General features: G+C 39.4%; 1 protein-coding gene across 2 annotated transcripts in view; it reads right to left on the bottom strand.

The window, feature by feature from the left end:
* The window catches only part of SRGAP1 (SLIT-ROBO Rho GTPase activating protein 1), a 249,611-nt gene that overhangs the window by 70,596 nt on the left and 157,736 nt on the right, over nt 1-21,279 (bottom strand). For both annotated transcript variants that reach the window (XM_074375061.1, XM_074375062.1), the window contains exons 5-6: nt 10,290-10,472; nt 9,704-9,832 (exon numbers count right to left, since the gene is read on the bottom strand). In XM_074375061.1, coding sequence (XP_074231162.1) covers nt 9,704-9,832; nt 10,290-10,472 — 312 coding nt within the window. The remainder of the gene's footprint in view (nt 1-9,703; nt 9,833-10,289; nt 10,473-21,279) is intronic.

Raw genomic sequence — 21,279 nt, 5'->3', positions numbered from 1 at the left:
AGAAACCAACAAAATATCTTATGAAAACAAAACAGTGTTGTTCGGATAGATAAAAAACCCTGAATGGATATATAAAATTATGGATTAAAATGGGGAAGGGAAGACTTGTTGGAAGCCAAAGGGTATATATATATTTTAAAGTATCCTAAGAGCTGCCAAGATAGGTTCCACGAGGTATTAATCTAAATCGCCACAGTAAGGCTAATTTCCTTAGGCAAAAGGGTTGCAAATAGTATCAGAAATGAAGACGAAATCTAGGTACTGAGGACTGACATACTTAACTCTTGTTCCAACAGCTGAGAGGTCGATTCAAGTATACGGTGGGTATAATGTCACGTATAACTGGATCATGGTTATTTAGGGCGATAATTTTTTTTGAAATAGACTTTATGACATGAGAAGCCGTAGTGTAGGGTGGAACTTTGGACTTAGATGGGATTATTACCATAATGGAACTCTACAGGAAACAAGTCCTATCCGTAAGTTTCCAGAACAGTAACAGCCCATGTTATTTTCAGGGCAGCCCAGGAAGTGGCTGGAGGGCAGCCCCAAGCCCACGTGTGACTCCGGAATCAAGCAGTTGTCATGAGAATGAAGAGGGACGGAACTCCTGCGAAGTATTCTATCTTAACTTCATCACTCTTGCCTCGGCCTGAGAAGTTTCCATGCTCTCTTCTTGTGGGGCCCCTCTCTGGCTCTTATAAGCTTGGCTTTGGCCATTCCAGAACCATGGATATTGGGTAAAGACTTGGTCTACCCTTTGTTTTGAGTTTCTCTGAAAACATAGTGCAACTCAAGCAAACAAACTGCAAAAACAGCTTTCACAAGACCATGGGTGGCTTTCACAAAGGCCAAAAACAACTATGTTTGGAGCTTTTACGGTAGATGTCAAATGAAGAAGTTGATTTCTTCTATGTAAGTATCTCTGCCCTTCCCTAGTTTCCTCTCTAGCTATTCAGTACTTCACCCTGGAAACAACACATTTTGTGAGAGTCAGGGATCTGGTGGGACTGAACTGGGTATCTAAACTGTAGGCAACTCTTACAGACCTGCTTTCACTTCTGGGCTCCTGATGGTTCATAAAGGGCTGACAATTTAATGTTTGCTGCTGTTTTAACAACTGCAGCCGAGCATTTAGTAAAACCTGTTCTGAGTTTCTCTTCAGCAATGAAAAGGTCAAAATGGTACATCTGTGTGATAGGAATGGATACAAAGTAGGAAACAGAAGAGGGAGAGCTGACCTTGCAGATGCCCAGCCAATGAGAAGGCTGAACCATCATCTGTTGCCTAATACAGACAGCTCCCACCCAGTCATTTCTTTCAGAGGAGCTGCTGCTAGACTAGTCTTCCCCCAAGCCAAATCTGTATAACTGCCCTGAGTCAAATTACAGGAGAGGAGAGAGAACAAAGCAAGCAAGCAAGCCCCCATCAATACAGGTCGGGGGGTACACGGGAGAAAACAGACAGACAGGGCGTGCAGGGGGAGAGGGAGCTGCTCTTTTGTACAGGCAGCTGGGTGCACAGGAATGAAAAGAAGGAATGAGTCTTGTAAAGCTCAGGGAGAAAGAGTCTTCTGGACAACAGGAGAATGGCCCCAGGCAAGAAAAAGCTTAATGGGTCTGGGTAACAGAAAGGCCAATGCACCTGAAGCATGGTGACTAAGGGCAAAGCTGGAGAAGATGACACTGAGTGGCAGGTGGGTGTCAGTTCACATAGGGTCCTGGTGAATAGTTTGGGTTTTATTCTAATGAAGAAGTTTAAATAGGGATTACAGGTCTGATTTATAAAACTTTAAAAAATACTTTGGCTGCTTGGGATAAGAATGAATAAATTCTCGACCAGAAGCTCTCAGGGGTAAATTGGGAGATATAAGTGCAGGGAAGAGATGAAGAGGCTTTGTCTAGGAGACTGAGTGCAGACAATGAGAAATAGCCAGTTTGGGAAGTTCTGGAGGAAGGGATGATAAGATGTGCTGATATATTTGTATGTGAGCAATGAGAGAACTGGGCTTTTGGCTTGTGCAACGGGGTGGAAAGTGGTGCCATTTTCTGAGGTGTGAAAAATGGGTAAGAAGCAGCTGTTACACGTGTGGAGGAAGAGGAGGACGACAGGACCAAATGTTCAAGATGCCTACAGACGTCTGGTTCGAGACGTCCAACAGGCAGTGGATATGAAAATCTGAAGCCCGGGAAGATGACCAAGGCAAAATTTAGGAACCACTGGATAGTACTGAAGGCAAAGGACCAAGAGAAAGAAACCCAAGGATCATGCCTGAGGATGATCTTCCATTCAGAGGTAAAGCCAGGATGGAAAAGAGAGCTCTGGAGACAGAAAGCATAGCCTTTGCAGCAGGTGGAAACCACACGGATGCAGTTTCTTTATCAAAGGGCCATGGTCTCTCCATTGGAAGGAACTTTAAAAAAGCCATTTACTCTAGTCCTCCAACTCACTTCAATTTTTAAATACCCTTTCTTTCACAAAGAGATAAAAACATGCATAAATCAATTTACAGGATAATTACACTCTGCTAACCCGTTTAACATGACTGCTCCATAACCTTCCTGATAAGAGTTCAGGCCTAATGGGGACAACAATATTAAAATTTGGCAGGTATGGATAAAGCTGAATACTATTAAGTAGTCGGGGGGGAAAGTCAAACTAATTAAGAAAAATCTGAACTCTGAGTAAGTTGCTTTTTAATTAAACACATGTGCCTAGCGACAAAAGGATAAGGCGAAAAGCTTTAGGACAGCTGATTATTTAGAAATGATAAAATAAACATGGCATGCGGTATATGACATAATCTAATTTCAATCTCATTCTGTATAAACAGCTAATAAAAAACATATGACAGAAATCTCTACCAAGAAAATCCCCTTGGAGTAGGGGATTATTCTATGTCAGCATTCCATAATAGTAATACAGACTCATCCTTCAAGCTTCAAAGTGACATGCAAACTTTTACAAGAAGTAACTGAAGACTGTGAAACTGTACTATAATGATGACAAGTACTTTATTATTATGAGGCAGGTGCTCAGGGACAAAGCACTGATAGAGTGTTCCTGTTGACGATTTTGTTTCTCTGACTGCTTTTTGAGGGTGGGTTAAGTGTGGGACTGGACTGAAAGGTGACATTACCAGTTCTGCAATCTTAAAGCCAGCTATTTTAAGAATTCCAGATCTACTGAGTAGTGAATATGATTATAGATCAGAAATCCCTAGCATTAGAACTTACACTCTCTCCTCTTTTATCTTAGCAAATCATAATCACTTGAAAAATTTCAGCCGTCGCAAATATTTGTTGCCTATATGATTTTTCTTCTGGTTGTAATACATCCTAACTCTTACAGAATAATTAGTTATGGTCTCTTCTGCACTTAATGTTGGGGATATTAACGGTTGCAGATACCAAATCTATTATTGACAAAACTACAATTTATTTTCCCCTATAATTATGCCTTTAGTCTCCCAAACTGATTAATTTCTTTTGGCCAATAGTTGTATTTCTTAGAATTCATATTAATTGTTTAGGATGACATAATAAAACCCTCACTGTGAAATTAACTTTGTTCACCTGATTCCAAACTAAGAGACTGTTATTCTACAAAATAAAATTTACTTAGAACTTTCTTCACAGACAGAGAGAAGCCGTCTTGACAGCCTTCTGCTTAGGTGACACTCTGGATTAACCAACATTCAGTTCATTCTATAAAGCAGAGGTCAGCCAACTATGGTATGGCCTGTGAATGAAATCCAGCCTGTGGCCTGATACGGTACATGAAGTTTGAACGCAACACAACCACTAGCTTATTTATTATCTATGGTTGCTTTTGCATTAGATTTAAGCAGGGACAGAGACCATAAGGCTCACAAAGCCTAAAATATTTATTATCTGGCCCCTTACAGAGAAAGCTTGTCAACTCCTGCTCTAAAGCATAACGACCAATGCCAATGCACTGTGAACATACACAGCTAATAGGCCCTCTCTAATACTCCTGCACATTTCAGCTCAAACAATTAGTCTGTACACTTTCAAGAGTTGACTGTATAATATTTGTGCCACTTATATTTATTATAATTTAATTAAATACTAAACATAAAATACTGAGAAAGGAGTTGATGGAAAGATTTAAGAGTAAACAAAATTTTTATCAAATTAGGCACAATTGCCAATTGTGCAAGATTGCGAAAATACTGTAAATATCCAGAATATTTTTTCTTATATATGTTTAAAAAAAACCCAAAAGTAGAAATCATAGATAATACACAATGGGTGTGGCTGCATAAAGGAAAATTGACCATTCAGAACTCTGTACAAAGAGATAAATCATAATTTAAAAATTGGCAAGTGCAAGTATATTGGTATACTTTAGATTAAAATATTTAAGGGATGGCTTTATCATTTTTTATAACTCTCTACTTTTTCTGTTTCTAAATATAAAATATGCCATACTTACAGGTAAGTGCAAAACATATATATAGTCAGCCCTCCATGGCCACAGGTTCCATATTCACAGATACAAAAGGACTGACTCACTGCAAGGAACTTGAGCATCCTGAGATCTGATATTCATAGGGGTTCCTGGAACCAATTCCTCGTGGATACGAGGGACAACTGCATGCTTTTAAATACATAAAATACTGCCTATATTTCAGCAGTCCCCTCAATCCCTTCCACCAATTGCAATACCTTCCTTTCTCCCTAGAGATAACTCAGTATTTGGAGTATCCAAAAATGGCTAAACCTTGTTTGGTATACTATATTCAGATATTTCCATCTGAAATAAGAGTAAATATTTGCTTAATAATTAAGCCATCACTTTCTTTACTATATTACCCAAAATAAACTTTAGAAATCTGATTTCTAATATTTTTAATTTGGACTTTATGAAGTTCATGTATTTAAGTTAATAAAAGTGTTGTTTTCTGTGCAGAAGTTCATCATAAAATTAATTTATTGATCACAAGGCACAATGAAGAATTTAAGATTTACTAGAAATAAATCCCAGTAGAGATCCATTTAAACCATTATTTAGAAACAGAATGCTTCCCTACATTGACAGCCATTTCTCAGAGAGAGAGAACCCTGCTAATTCAAACTAACATTGATAGGTAAAGGTGAAGTTTAACACGGATAAAGACTGGAATTTTTAAATGAAAAAAAAAAAATAGTATTACCTCTTCTAAATCTACAGGAAACTATCAAAGTGTTCCATTATCAAAGTTTTTAGACCTGTAGTAATTAACAAGAGGACTGATTCCATTAAACAGGGTGTCAATGATATATATGTAAACTGATAGTCTGAAACGCCTGAAAGTATTTTCTTAAATTGCTATTCCCCTTTAATTTACATTATTAATTTGTACTTTAAGAAAGTATTCTGTTGACCAAAAGTAAATTATCGCCCAGATGTTGCTGAGTTCCAAATTTCCAATTTAATAAAATCCAAATTCAAGAGATTTTGGAATATCCATAGTTTGTTGCAAGAGAAAAAAACCTTAACTACATGATGGAGGAATCAGAGCTATAGCACCATAAGCTAGTGATCAATTTTAGTATTACTATTGGTGGGTTAAACAGATGTTGTTACATACTTTTTTTTAAACTGTTGTTACATATTTACATAAGAGGCAGCAACACCACCCATGCTGCATTCCATTGCAAAGTGTTTAACTTGAATCCATAAAGCTTTTATACAGTGTTTGCATTATAGGAAATACAAGGGATAGAGAAATGGGCTAAATAACACAACAACAAATCATCAGACAAATTGAGAAGCTGAGATTTTCTGAGAACTACTGTTTCCCCAACAACTGTTTCTTCAACAAGGGACTTGGCTGGATAATAAAAGACTAAAGGGACACATCATGCAGATGCAATGGATAATCCTAAATTGGGTCTAGTCTAGACACACCAGCTGAGAAACATTTTTGGGGGTCACAAATGGGAATGTGGTCTGGTTATTAGATCAGATAAAAAATTTCTGAAAAGGAAGGATGGAGATCAATGACTGAAAAAAGCGAGTTGAAAAGCTGTAAGTAAAATGTGATTTTATACTCTCGATCTGGTCTGGAAATTTCGTATGTTGACACAGAGGAAAAAGTCTACGTTGTAATAGTGACAATCTCACGTGGTAAGAATGTGATCATTTTATTGTTTGCTTATAGTATTTTCTAAATTTCTACAATGCGAATGTACTGCTTCTGTAATAATAAAAGACTAGTTTTAAAACAAATTCTATGGAAAATTTATATAACTTTTTTATATCAATAGATCCATTCATCATCTATTACTCAAAATTTATAAAAGAGACAAAGATATTGAATTGAGTAGAATCCAAGGGAGACTGGAGGTTTAAAAAAGGTCTCAACTTGAATTCTTTGATTATTTATGATGATCTGATTTAATCAAGGTACGTTTAGTATCTTCCATGTCATTTTCACATACAAAAAACTGTGCATTAAAATGTTGTCTTAACTTTTTTTCACTAGAGGTATCACAACTCTTCTGACTATTAGACAGCTCAGGCTAAAACGTATTTTGCTAAATAAGCTCACAGAGCATAAAGGAGTCTAGGTGCCTTTGCATGATAATCAGTTTCTTTTTTACCAGGAAGGGTCAAGCTTAATGGTTTTTAGGATCACCACTATATATGCAAATTGGATTCCTACAAAATAAGTGGCCATTTTAGAATGTACACAGTCACACTCTGATTGCCTCAGAAGTGAGTCAACGAACATGGAGTGTCATTTTCGCTAAGAGCCCTCAATTTCTTTTTGAATATGACACCACCAATTGTGTATCATTTCTTTTAAAATTCTTATTTAAGTTGTATCATTTGAGAATTGTTTACATTTTAAATTTAAGGCTGCTCTTTTTAAAAATCTAGCTTTTTAAAAAACCGGAAAATTATCTGGCACATTTAACCATTTTTTACTTATATTTGGGTTATTTAGATCTGGAGATTAAAATGTCTGAGTTTGAAACCTACCACTTACTCGTTATGTAACCTCTGGCAAGTTACCCAGAGTAGCTAAGCCTCAGTCCCTTTAGTCTATAAAATACCTCACAAGGTTATGGTCAGATGGGATCATGCTTAGAAACCTGCCTGTCACACAGTGAGAGCTCAATAAATATCCATGACAGTTATGGCGACTCTCACATAACCCTGACATGCTCTTCTTGTCCTGTATGTCCTAATACTATCGAGGATGCTGTCCACATAGATGCCCCATGGGCATCTCAATCTTACCGTACGTAACAGAACTGCTGCTCCCTGCCCTTTGACCTGCTTCTCTCCAGGGTCCCTATCTCAGTAAAAGGTACATTATTAACCTAGTTACTCAAGACCTGAGCCTAGGAGTCATTTTTATCTTTTTTTTTTAAACCCACCACCTCCATTTTCTATTAGCTCTATTTTCAATAAATTTTGAATCCAATCACTTCTCACATGTCTATTGCTACCACGCCAGGCCAAGCCAGCATCACCTCCAGCCTGGGCAATTGCAAAGGACTCTAGATACAGCTCACTGTTTTCATGCTTGTCCTAGTCACCCACCTCAGTCTGTTTTCCACCCAGATGCCAGAATGAGTCTTTAAAATGTAGACCAGGTGATGTCACTTCCCTTCTTAAACCCTCCAATGGCTTCACACTACACTTAGAACAAAATCTACCCCTTTCCCATGCCCAAAGGCCCCTCAGTGGTCAGGCTTCTGTCTCCCTTCTCTCCCAGCACCCTCCTCCCCACTCGCTCCTCTCCAGACACACTGGCTTCCTTTGCTACTCTTCGAGCACCTTGAACTTGCAAAACACACCTCTGCCTCTATATCTGTCATCTCGCCAGTCCTTCAGTACGAGGGCTTCCCGCCGCATTAGTGAAATGGCTCACGTCTCCACCCAAACACCTGGCTTTTCTGACCATGCCATCAACAAAAACACCCCCAGAGCTCTGTTTGATTTTCCTTCATGGCACTGTTCGCACTAACAATAAGTAGTATCTTATTGTTAATACTCATATATGTAATAAAGATAAATATTTAACATATAAGTATATGTAAATATTTAATATATAAGGATGTATTACATATGTGTAAATTTTTTGTGGTCTATACATAAACTCCACCCACAGAGGTAGAGATTTTGTTTTGTTCACTGCTGAATCCCCATTGTCAAGAACAGTGCTTGGTACCTTAGAGGTATTAAAGAAATACTCTTCAAGACACAGAGACTTTCCCTTTTGGTAAGTTGGCTTGGGTTTAGCCAAGTACTCCAATCACTACTAAAATTAGCCCTAAACAAAAAGAGTAAGCAGGGTTGGTACATAGAATTAGTTCTCCTATATTCCATTTATTTTGCAGAATCCTTACAGATCTAAGTTTGAAAATAGGGGTCACCAAATTATTCTTATTCAGGAAAACCAGCAGCAATCTAGCAGGAAAAAAAATTCTTTTTATTTCAGCAGATTGCTAGAAGGAAAAAAAATTTTTTTTAGCTTCTGTATTTAAAACAATTAAGTGATTACTTACTTGGTTGAAATACTTGTAACAAAGGAAATGAGAAAAAAAGTTTTCCCTGGTTATATTTATTACTAAACGGTTCTGTATAAAGAAGTTATGATATTATGAGATAAAACTGTTTAGACTTACATAAAAGGAAAAAGTTACATCAGAGTGTTAATGAATAAAACCTTTCATAACAATTCTTAACAATTCTTTTGTAAAAAGTCCCAAACTGTGGCTCTAAAATAATAAATATGTGAGACTTAAATTTACCATAAAAATAGTCACTTTAACCTACTATATGCCTAAATTATGATAGACATTAGGAGCCATAGAAAATAATTTTACATTATCATGTAACTGTTGAATTCAATCACTACAAAGCAGTATACGAGTAAACTTCCAGCAGGTAAGTCTCTGAACTTCTACCACTTTATCTATGTTTCCTTACGACACATCACTTTTTTGGACACAGGATTTCTGTCTGTTTCATCTTTGCCGTCTCCTACGGAGTTAGCACAATGACGGGGCTACTCGGTGGACCATTTCTGAATGGAAGAATGAGTGATGTTGAGGGGTAAAGTTGGGGAATGATGGCAGTAAACACTGCACAAATGTGACAGCAGATGTCTACCCGAGAGTTCTAAATGAGCCCAGTTAGTGCTTTTTTATATTCTATCCTGTGAGGGGAAAGTATAGAGAGTTAGATAATACAAGTGGTTTCCCTGTGTTCTATTTTGCTTCACAGTATTTATCACAACTGTCATGAAGGCATCATTTGCTAACATCTGTCTTTTCTGCTTTCAATTCTAAGGGGAACAAGCTGCACGTCTATGGCTTCTCAGAGCCTCATCGTCTCACAATAGGAGGGGCCCAATACATATATTTTTGAATCAACAAATGCAGTTAGGGCTGTGCCACTGCACAGGGCCCCCTTCCGAGCTGAGTCTTCCAGGCACTCACAGCTTCGCAAAACCTCACAATTCGTTTTTCAGTGGTTTTAGAACGCACAGTATTTCACATGCATCTTACAATTAATAGTACCTTAGCATCCTGTGTCGTTTAATTGGCAGCATTTTTCCTTTCCGAGAATTATATAAAATGACATTGTTTTAACAAATAATGGTGTTTTAGAATCAAGGAAAGAGAGTTATTGCTCATTCCATCTCAATATGGAAAATATAAAAACTTCAAGTACTTACGTCGATTAAATCTGAAAGATCATGAATATAATACTTGAAAACTGAGGCGTTGGTTGCTTCAAGGGTTAGGAGATACTCATTCCGTGCCTTAATCGATTTTAGCTTATTTTCCGAATACTTGGCTTGTCTCTGGAGATGAAGAGGATCCAGGCATTGGGAAAGACAATAGAGTCATTTTTAAACAAGACAGGGAAACATACATGAATTTCTATTCATCTAAACAACTTATTCTACATATACAAATGACCTTCCAAGTTCTCTGAGAAAAGTACATTTTTTATCTGATTTAAATAAACTAAAATTACCCAGTGACAGGGAATAACAACAACATTCTCTGGGCACCAGGCCCATGTGCAATGAAATCTCTTTGTTCATATTCAAAGTTCTCCACATTGTGTACTGAATACTTGGCATTTGCCATGAAATGATGTCCAGCTGTTATTACATGATTTTTATATTTCTTAAGCATTTTTTCATTCCCGTGGGAGGAAACACGTCATTTTGCAGTAATTTACAACATGTGTCTATTTGCTGCTGCATCAGTGTTCCCAGGTCTGTCACCTCAAGGGAGGAAGGACTTACTCACCTTTTCCTTCATTTTTTCTATTTTCTTTACAGAGCTTCGCCGCTGGTGTCTCTCTTCCAGTCTAATGTGGAAGACTGGGTCACCAGATCTGCCAATTTGCTTCTCTTCTTGTTTCTCAGCCTCCTTCAGCTTGCTCTCTGCACTGATGCTCTCTGCGTGGTACATATGGTATGTTTTCATCACCTGTGAAAATGTGACCCAAATTGTTAAAAGATGTCTGTCCATAACTTAGTGAATGGAAACCATTATATGATGTGTACGTTAAAAAGATCACGTTCCAACTTGCGGGGGGAGATAAATTTTTAGTAAAATAGATAAAGTATGTACTATTCCTTCTACATAAAGCAAACAGAAATATGTAAATTTACCTGCCAGGAAGAGGCACTTAGGGACAGGCTTTGATGAAAAAAATGATTTACAGAGTCTTGTGTGTGCTTTCGTTGTACTTGAAAAGTTCCCTAAGCTTAAAAGTGTTTCTCTAAAATCTCCTCTGCATTATTAATTTGCAGAATAAACCATTATTCATGGATAAATTTTAGCCCAACCTTGGAATTACAAAAAACTCCAAATAAGTATAGCCCTTATTCAAGGAACTTTGTTGTGTAAAATCTACCTGTCAAATTATAAACTGTAAATCTTAAGGTTCCTACACGGTTTTAGTTAAAAAATTGTTTCTATGACCACAAAGTAATACTTTATGTTCAATGTAGAAAATCTGATACAAAAAAGAAAAAAAGCAAGTAGAAAATAAAAAGCCTAAAAGTTTGGTATACAGCTGTCCAGTCTTTTTCTTATGAAAACAGATACACACACACACTTCTTCATTTTAAAATGATGTATATCTAAACAACAAGGTCCTACTATATGGCACAGAGAACTATATTCAATATCTTGTAGTAACCTGTAATGAAAAGGAATATATATATATAGCTGAATCACTGTGCTGTACACTAGAAACTAACACATTATAAATCAACTATACTTCAATAATAAAATAAAATAAAATAATGCATATCATTTCTCCTTTTAAAAAATCTGAATCAGTCTAAATTTACAATGTTTAATACCCTACATTCTTTCCCATGACATATATCAGAACATTTTCCTATAGCACAAAATATTACTCCAAAACATTATTTTAAGGGCTGTATAATATTTCTTTATAAGACTGTGCCATAACTTAATTCCCTATTATTGAACATTTTAAGATATTTCAAACTTCTCGCTTTTTATAAACAAAGCTGTGCTGAAAACCCTTCATGTATGCCATATCTTGTTTCTTCTCTTATAAATGATACATATAATTTACATTTTAACAGATTTAGGAAGATAACAGGAGATAAAGTTTTATAATGTATCTTTTCCATGTATATTGTAAACATATAATCAATCCTCAGTTTAAAAATTTTTTTAACTTAAAAATTTTTTTAAATTTTGAGACCTTAAAAATCTTGGTTATATTATTGTCACAGAAATGTTTGTGCACAAAATTGTGTCATATTTCTGACAATACGTTTCCAGAAGCAGAATTGCAGGGTTAGAGAATCTACACATTTTTTAGGCTTATAATACAAATGGCCAATTTAACACTCTGCTCATTTGAAAAAAACACCTGATCTATAAAGTTATTTCCCAAAGCCCCTTAGATCCCACAGACGCTTAATAAACATTCTCAAATAATACAGGATTTATTATTTATTTTTTATTAATATCTATTACATCTATATATAATCTCTGTATTCTTAGATACAGAAGAGTAAGTTATAGATTTTCAGAGATTCTACCTGAAAATCACAGTTTTCCAATATAATTTCAATCTACTTTTATATATAGAGTCAGACATCAGGGTTACTTCTGAAACCTGTTTAATTTGAGCACAACTAGAATCTCTGAAAGAAACAACACACAGGCGTGATGACGCCAATGCAACTGACGAATCAAGGACCACAGCAGAACTGAGCACCCGAGGAGTCAGTAGTGGCACTTTCTCAAAAATTATGTCATGTTCTCATCCATATAAAATTGATTTAATTTCATTTGTAAATTATTAAGTTTTTCAGAGCCAATTTTATAACTAAGATACAGTTGTGTTAAAAAAGAGATCAATGTAATGTTTTAGAGTAAGGAACCTGATTTTTTCTCATTTCAAAAGATGAGTTTTAAAATAGTTAGAGGACCAGAAGTATCACTGGAATAAATATATTTATTTAGGCTCAACCCAATTGTTGTTTTTGTAGGTTATATGAAGACGGTAGAAAATCTGTACTTTCTTATGGTTCAACATAACACACATTCTCAAGTGACTATTTTGAAGAGTAAAAAACATGGGGTTAATGAAGAGCGTTTACTTATTTTCATAAAATCTGCTGATGTTTCTCCTTAAAATTATAAGTTAGCCAATCATGTTAAAGGCATTGCTGAACACAGCCAAAGTAAGAGCTAAACAGCAAAGTCATGGCGGCTTTTTCTGAGCTGTGTGTAATTGCAAAGTTGTCTGTTTTTTCAGTAACTACCAAACCTGTCCAGGGTTAAGTTTGGTCGGCTACTCCAGCATTAAAGAAAAATAAAATCGCATTAAGAAGCAGCTGGGCAGCTGGGGAATGAAAGGGGAGTCACCCTGCAGCTGGGCAAACAGCGAGGTCAATGCATCTACTACACACCTTGCATTTCTAGGCTTGGCTCTATTTATATTCCCAGCCTGAAGCAAACCCACATGCCATTTGGGTCTAGTTACATCTTTAAGTGAGAGGGTGAAAAAAGACTCTCTCTCTCTCCAACACACATACACACACACACACACACAGTTGCTCAGTTATCTTCTTGAGAAGGCAGGAAAGAAGAAATGAGAACACATGACTCCCATCATAGATGAAAACGCATCCTGGACAGACAAGGGTATCTGAGAAACCTTTCTTTTAAATACATCCTGAAGAAAAGACCTGACCTGCCTCCTGCTTTTCTTAGATGCAGAGGCCTAGTATAAGCAGGTAATTTGCACAAACTAAGCCAATGAACCAGGGATTCTGAGCTGGCTGCCAGCGTGGCGTTTCTTATTAACTAGTCGGTGTTAGAAGAACGTCTGAGTCTGACCTAACACTAGCAAGAAGAGGCGGTAAATACCTCATCATAATGTGGTTCAGCACAAGAGCTGAGGTTCTCCACTGGGTTCAATGGTAACTTCCAGAAAAGAAATTTCTTTGTTCCGTTTCTTTTGTTGTTGTTGTTTTCCCCAATTCAACTTAGGGCTTCCACTATTCTCTAAAATGTTAACGGTGACAATGAATGAATTTTAAAAGTTGGGGAGAAAAACACTAAAAGCTTTTTGAGAACCCTAATTGCAGGTAATGAATGCAAGTACAAACTGCATTATTTAAAACGTAAGCTGTTGACAGAAGTTAAATGGGTTTTGTATTTAAAATAAAGTAACAGACAGTTCTCTCTTTTTCAGAGAAGTAAAAGAAAGCTTTTGAATATATACTGCAAAGAAAATAACGGCTTCTCCATCAGCTTAATGCACACGCAAGCCTTTGCATACCAAATGACACAGAGGCAGACATCCATTCAAATGTACTCCACCAGCGTATTTTCCTGTTTGAATTCTTCTCTACTATAAAACCTCATGCATAATTCTCCAGTGAACGCACTCAGTTTCTCTCTCCTGCTCCATCTTTAACTGCGGGAAGAATAGAGTCAAGTAGAAAGTGACCACATCAAAGATTTCTTTGTGAGACTGTGAAATCCTATATAAAAACTTTCGGACAGCTGTTAATTTTTTTTTTTCCTTACTGACAGGCCTGCATAATGGATCAGACACTACTCTTCTACTTTAAATCAAAATAATTAAAATCTCCATAGTAAGTTTCAATATTTGGCATCAAGAAATCACTATGTATCTGAAAACTATCCCTGTGTTGGCAAAGATCAGTGGATTAAGAGTATAAATTCTACTTTTTTGACTTCTGGCTCAGAAGTCAGAAGATGTGGTTCCAGGAATGGCTCTACCAGTTACTAGGTGCAGGGAGTTATTTAACACTTCTGTTCACCCTACAAGGCTACCCAGTTGTGCATCCCTTCACGTGGGAATAACTGAAACTTGACTGAGTACTTACTACATATTTGTGTACATATATATGTATATAACCTATGCTCCTAATATATATGTGTATATGTATGTAATATGTATATATTTATTTAAATATATATATATATTTAAATATATATATATTTAAACAAGCATTATATAATGCCTACTATGTGCCATTGTTATAAGCATTTTACAAATAATAGCTTTTTATTTAACCCTAAAAACTCTTGTGAGGTAGGTCCCTTTATACTCCCCATAGTGCAAGGAGAACAGTGAAGCACAGAGAGGTTAAGTAAGATGCTCAAGGTCACACAGCTGGTAATTGGCAGAGCAATGGTTGGCACCCCAGCAGTCTGGCTCCAGATTCAGTGCTCTGGACTGCTATGCCCTGACCTTTGCAGAGTCTAAAGCATTATACAAACAGAGGCCTCTTTATCTGGGGGGTGGGTAGAGTTCCTCTTGGTCATATTTAGGAATGGAGGAAAAGAAGGCCTGAAAGAAATTATTCAGTCATTCAACATTTACTTGGTGCTTACCACCTGTGAGGCATGGATGGGCGTGAAAACCAAGACTTGGTTTCCATCTTCAAAGAGTTGAAATTTTTGGAGATTAAAAAAAATGGGCCTTGGAGATGCTCACGGACACTAATGAAGGGAGAGGGCATTCGGGCCAGAAGAACAGCATCAGCAAAGATATACTTGGGATGGGGAACCACACAGGTGGGGCAGGCATGGAGAAACCAAGGCGGCAGAGAAGGGGGTCCAGGGAAGCGGATGGTGGGGTAAGTGAGCTGAAGAGCAAGACTGGAGAAGCTGGCAAAGGCCAGATGAGGAGAGCTCAACACCCGAACTGAGAAGGACAGGATTCATTCTGCAGGGGTTGGAGAATCCGTAGAAGTGTGAACAGTATGGTCAAAGCAGTATCTGAGCAGTAATCTGGTGAAGAAGATAGGCAGGGTGTTTTGGGGTGTGAAGTGACCGCATTTGGCACGAAGAAGAGTGAATGGAAAGGGGGAAAGAGAATCCTGAATGACAGCCACAGGGCTTTTTCTCTCTGTTCTCACTCTTTTTCTTAAACTTGACAGGACTCCTTCCACCGCGGAGTTCAAATGCCAGCACGCTGGTTCCACATCAGCACGAGCAGCACTCTGTGAACTAACTCTGAGTCAATCACTTAACTCCTTCCTCAGAATTTGTACTTTCCTGCTTCTGTGGCCTTCTCCCCAGACAATCCAACCCCACTGCCAGGGTGCCCTCCCCCGTCACCCCCTCTCTTGTTAACATTTGGACTCATCCTCCAAGGCAAGGTCAAAGCTCACCTACTGCTCAGTGTTCCCTGCATCCCAGCTAGTGATTTTGTTCTTCCGACCTCCAAGACCTACGTACTGGTAGCACTTCAGACTGTCATGTCTACCGACATCTGTGTACCATTCTATATCATGTATTGTTCTGTAAGTTCAGCGAGGCCACCAACAATATCTTAGGGACCTCCAGGTCCCTAACATTGCCTGATACATAAGAGGAGTAAATAGGCATCGGTGAGAAGCAAAGGAGAGAAAAGAATCCTTTTATATTCAGCTCGTCCATTCGTTTCTTCATTTAACAAATCTTAACTAATATGACTAGTACATGACTGCACTGTTCCTCCCCATCCCTGGCACCCAGAACAGTACCACCAGCAAACCCCTGGGACCGGGCTGATGGGATGACAAACGGTTCTAAGTCATTTATGAAATGCAGTTAGCACTGGAATTTATGGCCCCTTAAGGAAAAAAAAAAAAAAGGTTAGAGTGTGGTGGTTGGGGGCCTGGTGCAAGTCAACACGTTAGTGACAATATTTCCTAATTACACACACAGACTGTTTTACTAAATCCATCAATCACTAAAAGCTTGTCTGAGAAACTACGTTCTTTGGGTTTCCTTAAATACCAACCACCAAAGACAAAGATCTCTTTCCTACAATCAATACATGAGAGGCTCTAACTCTGACTTTCTGCAGGTGCCAGATTAACAAAACCATCGGGGTAGGACCACAGCCTCGGGAGCCCATTCCTGTCATTTCCCAGAAAGCTCGCAGGCTCCCAGGGAAAGCAGGGCCCCTGGGCCACACTAGCTGAGCCCCAAGATCTGTGCTGTAAGCAGCCTGGCCCTGCCAGGGGCCCGCACAGACTCAGCCCCTCTGTCCAGGCGATGGCCCCCACTGGGCCAAGCAGTGTCCCTGGTGCGTAGTTTAGATACGGCGGCGGGCAGGCAGGCCCTTTCAGAGGACACTTGTGACCCTGCATGCCAGGACCTTCACACCTGCAACCTGGAGCTTCCTTGGTTTTTGTATCCTGGGCCAAAGCTGACGATGAGTTCAGAGCCAGGCAGACCTGGATTTGCATTCTGGGGCTTCTGTTTATCAGCAGGATAAGTTTCTCAACTTTCCGGAGCCCCAGTTCCTCCGAGGTAGAACTGAGATTAAGTGATAGAAGGCATGGAAACACAGAACCAGGTGGGCAGTTCTTCTCGACAGTTTCTAAGACATGATGGGGAAGCAAGCACCCAGGGTCTGGGGCCAGACTCGCTGGCTGCACGCATCTCGGCTCTAAGCAAAGGGGTGCAAGCCGCTGTCTCCCAGAGACAAAGCAGCCGGAGCACCAAGTACAGCAGGAGCAGACCCAATGGTCCATTGCTGTTCCACGCTGCAGCCTGGGCCAGCCAAAGCCTCTTAAAAACTAGTACACCAGTGAGCAGTGCCTAGGAGTCGAGGGCACAGACACCTATACGCTCACAAAACACACCACCTGAAATCACACTCTGAAGAGGCTTCTAGCCTGTCTGCAGCGCCCATCTCATCGTCAGCGCCCTTTCCGATACCTGCTGACAGTTACTGTACAATGAAGTGGACATCAGCCCAGGTTTCAGGGAGCAATGTTTAATGATCTGCATTTATTCACCAACTGAACAGCTAGTGGGTACCCATAAGCCAGGCAGGTGCTAGGCTTTGAGGCTAGAGATGAAAGAAACAACTCTGCCAATGGGGAGGCACAAAGGCAGGGCTAGGAGCGGGGCCGGGGGTAGGGGGAGGAGGACTCCTAGGCGTCCTTCTAATTAGCTTATATTCATGTCTGGGAGCTCACCTGCGGAGGAGAGTCGGGTGGGGAGGAGGATCTCCTTCATTTATATAAAGACTGTAAAGACAGGAGAAGCCCACCCTCGACATTAGTGCTACTCAGTCACCACCTACAGCGGGTGCCAGGTCCCGCTCCAGTGCCCCACCTCCCACTAAGGCCTGTGGGAGGAGCTCATCATGAATTTTGAACTCTTATTTGTGGCCCCAGGGCTGGAAAAGCTGCTGAGCTTCTGAGTGGTCAGCAGGATGGTCACAGTGATGAACTTTCCCACCTTCTCTCCCTGGGCCTGTGTGGCTCTCCATAAGGCAACGAAAGCAGAATTCACAAAACTGAAGGATATTTGCAAAGTAACATTTACAGGAGAATTCACTTTGAGAGACTGGATACTGGCAGTGAAGAGCTAGATTCACAGAACAGACTGCTTGGGCTCAAGTCCTGCCTCTGTACTTACTGTGTGATCTTGGGCAAGTCACTTAACCTTTCTGTGCCTCCACTGCTTCACTGTAAAATGAGCAGAACATTATTACTCCCTGCATGCACAGGGTAGCTGGAAGGATTAGATGTGTCAAGCCACGCAAACACAGAAAAAAAAGAGCCTGACGTGTAAGTGCACAATAAAAATCAGCTACTGATACAGGGAAAAAATTACCAGAAAATATTTCATTTTAATAGTAAGTAATGATTTCTGCATGACTGTAGAGCTTATCATTTCCATCACAGGTACAGGGAAGGAAATAAGCGATCTTTCCATTTATGTGTATGGTAACAATTTTAGCAAAGCTCTTAGGAAATGAGCAAATAGCTCAAGATGAACAATTAAATACCATGAGATCCTGTCTTTATGGCTAGTTTTTCAAAGAAAATTTGAGGTATGTTGTGGCTCTACCGAAACTGGCATAACAGTTGGAATTCATCATCAAATTATATTTATAATCCAAACAAATGCTTTGAACAAAGAGCATTGTCTGGGACTCTGGACTCTGGGGCTAGGGACTGCCAACCAATCAAATGACAGGGCAACAGAGACACAGAGAATAAACAAAACAAAGGGGAAAATAGAGAACACACATACAAAGGGAGGAAGTAAAGCTAATGAAAGTGACAAAAATAATTATACTCTGTTCAGCGTGGTGGTAAAGATTTTGTCTTAGGAGTAATTACAAAGAGCAGCATTGTAATGCAAAGAGCGTGGGTTTATGAAATCCAGTAAACCTGGATTTTGGCCCCCTAGCTCTGCTGCAAGAGTTCTGGAACCTCAGTCTTCCTGACCCTCAGTGTGACCTCCATCTATTACAGATGACAACATGGGGTCTCCCTACAGGACCTAGATTAGGGGGCCAACTAAACTATGTATCTCAAACACTCTGAAAAGTGTGGCATGAAAGAAAAAAAACACAAACTAGAGGCTTGATCACAGAAGGAAAAACAGGTCATGTAACTGGAAGGCTTCTTCCCCGGAAAAGGAGGACATGTGATGACGCTCGTAGGAAATATCACAGGATGGCATCAAGCAGTCTAAACGAAAACAGCGTCCATACTGTCATTCATATCTTCATTTTCTGTTGGAGCTTTACTGCTTTCTTTTCCATCTTCAACAAGAGCCTTTAAGAGCCAGTGTTGGTGGAAGGAGCTTTCATGTCCTACATATTCAAGGGTGTGAACCCTCAGCCTGCCACGCCCCGACAGTGACCTTGTGGCAGGGCTCTGTTTAATTCTGCTGGGCCCCCAGCGCTCTCACCTGTAAAGGAGGTGGTTGGACCACATGATGGCTCAGGCCTGTTCCAACTCTAAAGTTCCATGAGCCTATGATTTCATTTATTAATCTTGCAACAACTGAATACCATGAGAATTTATTATTTGTAGAAATACATATACATACATATATATAAACAAATAAATATACTTTTCAGTTGCTAAGAGGCTGATTTTTTTCAGTGTCAGAGCAGATGGCAGATAAATTTCAACCAAAAGGAAAAACCAGTGTAACAACAAATTATACTAATTATCTCTTGCTTCTGTTGACTTGAGCCAGCAAACAGTACACCACGCTATGCTGAGGATGTAAGATTCCTCCTAGAATTCTCCATGGGCTCTGAGGCCGTAACTCATCTGCTTTGCTGAACAGAAAATATCTAGAAATGAACAATGCCCGTAAAGTCTAAAGCCCTATTATATTGATGACTCTTATACTGGGATATCTATCACTCTAGCGACTTTAATTAGCTCTCAAATTGATTAGTGATCAATCATCAGGTGCTCATTAAGGAGGAAAACCCGGGAACTACCTGGTAGGTGCAGGGCTGACACACAGATCTGCTACATGCTTTTTATCTTTGTTATATTTAAGTTAAAGCAGGGCGTTAGTCATCTTTTTCAAAGCGCTAAATTTCGCAATTATTTTTTTTACGTGGCAATAAAAATTACAACTAGGGCCATGGGATTTTGTTACTTTAATAAAAATATTTCATGAAAAACGGCTCATTTATCCTGAAGAGGATGAACAGTTTTTATGCCTTCTTAAAAAGAAAATGTTTCTATTTGTAAGAAGAGCAACCTGCATTTATTAATCTGAATCTGTGCTAGCCTATTACCAGCAGGCACGAGAGGCAGATTCTAATTTAAGTCTTTGAGTCACAGGCAGGGGTTATGGGTTGTGTTCATCTCTAATGAAGAACTCTCGAAGAATGCTCACATTCAGCAAAAATTTCTCGAGTACCATACGATGTACCTATTTGATTCCACTGCATTCCATTACTGGAAACCTGATTCTATTTTATTCTTTATTGATTTATACTAGTGCAGAAGAATCATTTTTCATGAGAGCAATGAACAATTTGGTAGAATATCTGCCCACTTCACAATGATCAGAGATTTCTAACGTGGAAGAAATGTTACTCTATCCAGGAAATTCTAATTAGGCAGAAGATGCTTTCCTTTCTTGTCTCTCCAAAGCACTCCATTTGTAGTGGGGTAAAGAGAGAGTGGTAAGGGCAGAGGATCTGAACAAAGTCCACCTTGATACTCTCTTTCTTTTCACATTCGTGATTTGCTAATACTCCAGCAATATTCAGGTGCATAGAGTTCCATGTGCACAGGCAACATGGTTTCATGGTATCTGTGCTTTTCCTCACACACTAACTGCCTTTTGGAAGGCCCTTCTCATCCTTCATCACTAAAATCAGGTGTCAGCTTCTCCAGGGAGCCCCCAGGGTGGCTCTGTGCTTACACAGAGCTGGGGAGACTTCCGTCTGGCCCAGCACCCAACACCAGACGTGGAAACATCGCACGAGTCTAGCTCACTGATGACAGGGCTGCTTGCCACTGATACAGTTCCAGGATCTCTGTATCTGTTGACAAGCCCCTCCCAGCCATTCAGTGTGTATCACTTGGATGCGACAGAGAGGACCCTCTCACAATTTTGGTACTTTCCACTGAACTGACTTAAGAGACAGGAAACAGATTCTGAGATTTGTGACAAATGCTAAGCAACTGCATGCCATGAATCCTAGAAACTTACAGATCACAAACCCTCCCCGCACACCTGCTGGACAGCCACCCTCCAAAGGCGGAGAGCACTATCTTAAAAGCGAACAACCCACTCCATTTCTCAACAGTGCTAATAATTGTTCAACTGCGGGATCACACTGCCTGGGTTCAAATCCCCGTTTTGCCTTTTACCACGTCCCATGGTCTTCTCACCTGTAACTGGGAATAAGAATAGTACCTCCAAGGTTGTTGTAGAGCTAAAATGGATTAATTAATACATGCAGTGGGAACTGGCACACGCGAGT

The sequence above is a fragment of the Camelus bactrianus genome, chromosome 12, assembly GCF_048773025.1.
Source record: "Camelus bactrianus isolate YW-2024 breed Bactrian camel chromosome 12, ASM4877302v1, whole genome shotgun sequence".
NCBI lineage: Eukaryota > Metazoa > Chordata > Mammalia > Artiodactyla > Camelidae > Camelus > Camelus bactrianus.
The sequence above is the reverse complement of the archived record's forward strand: the minus strand, read 5'-3'. Positions and strand labels throughout refer to the sequence as shown.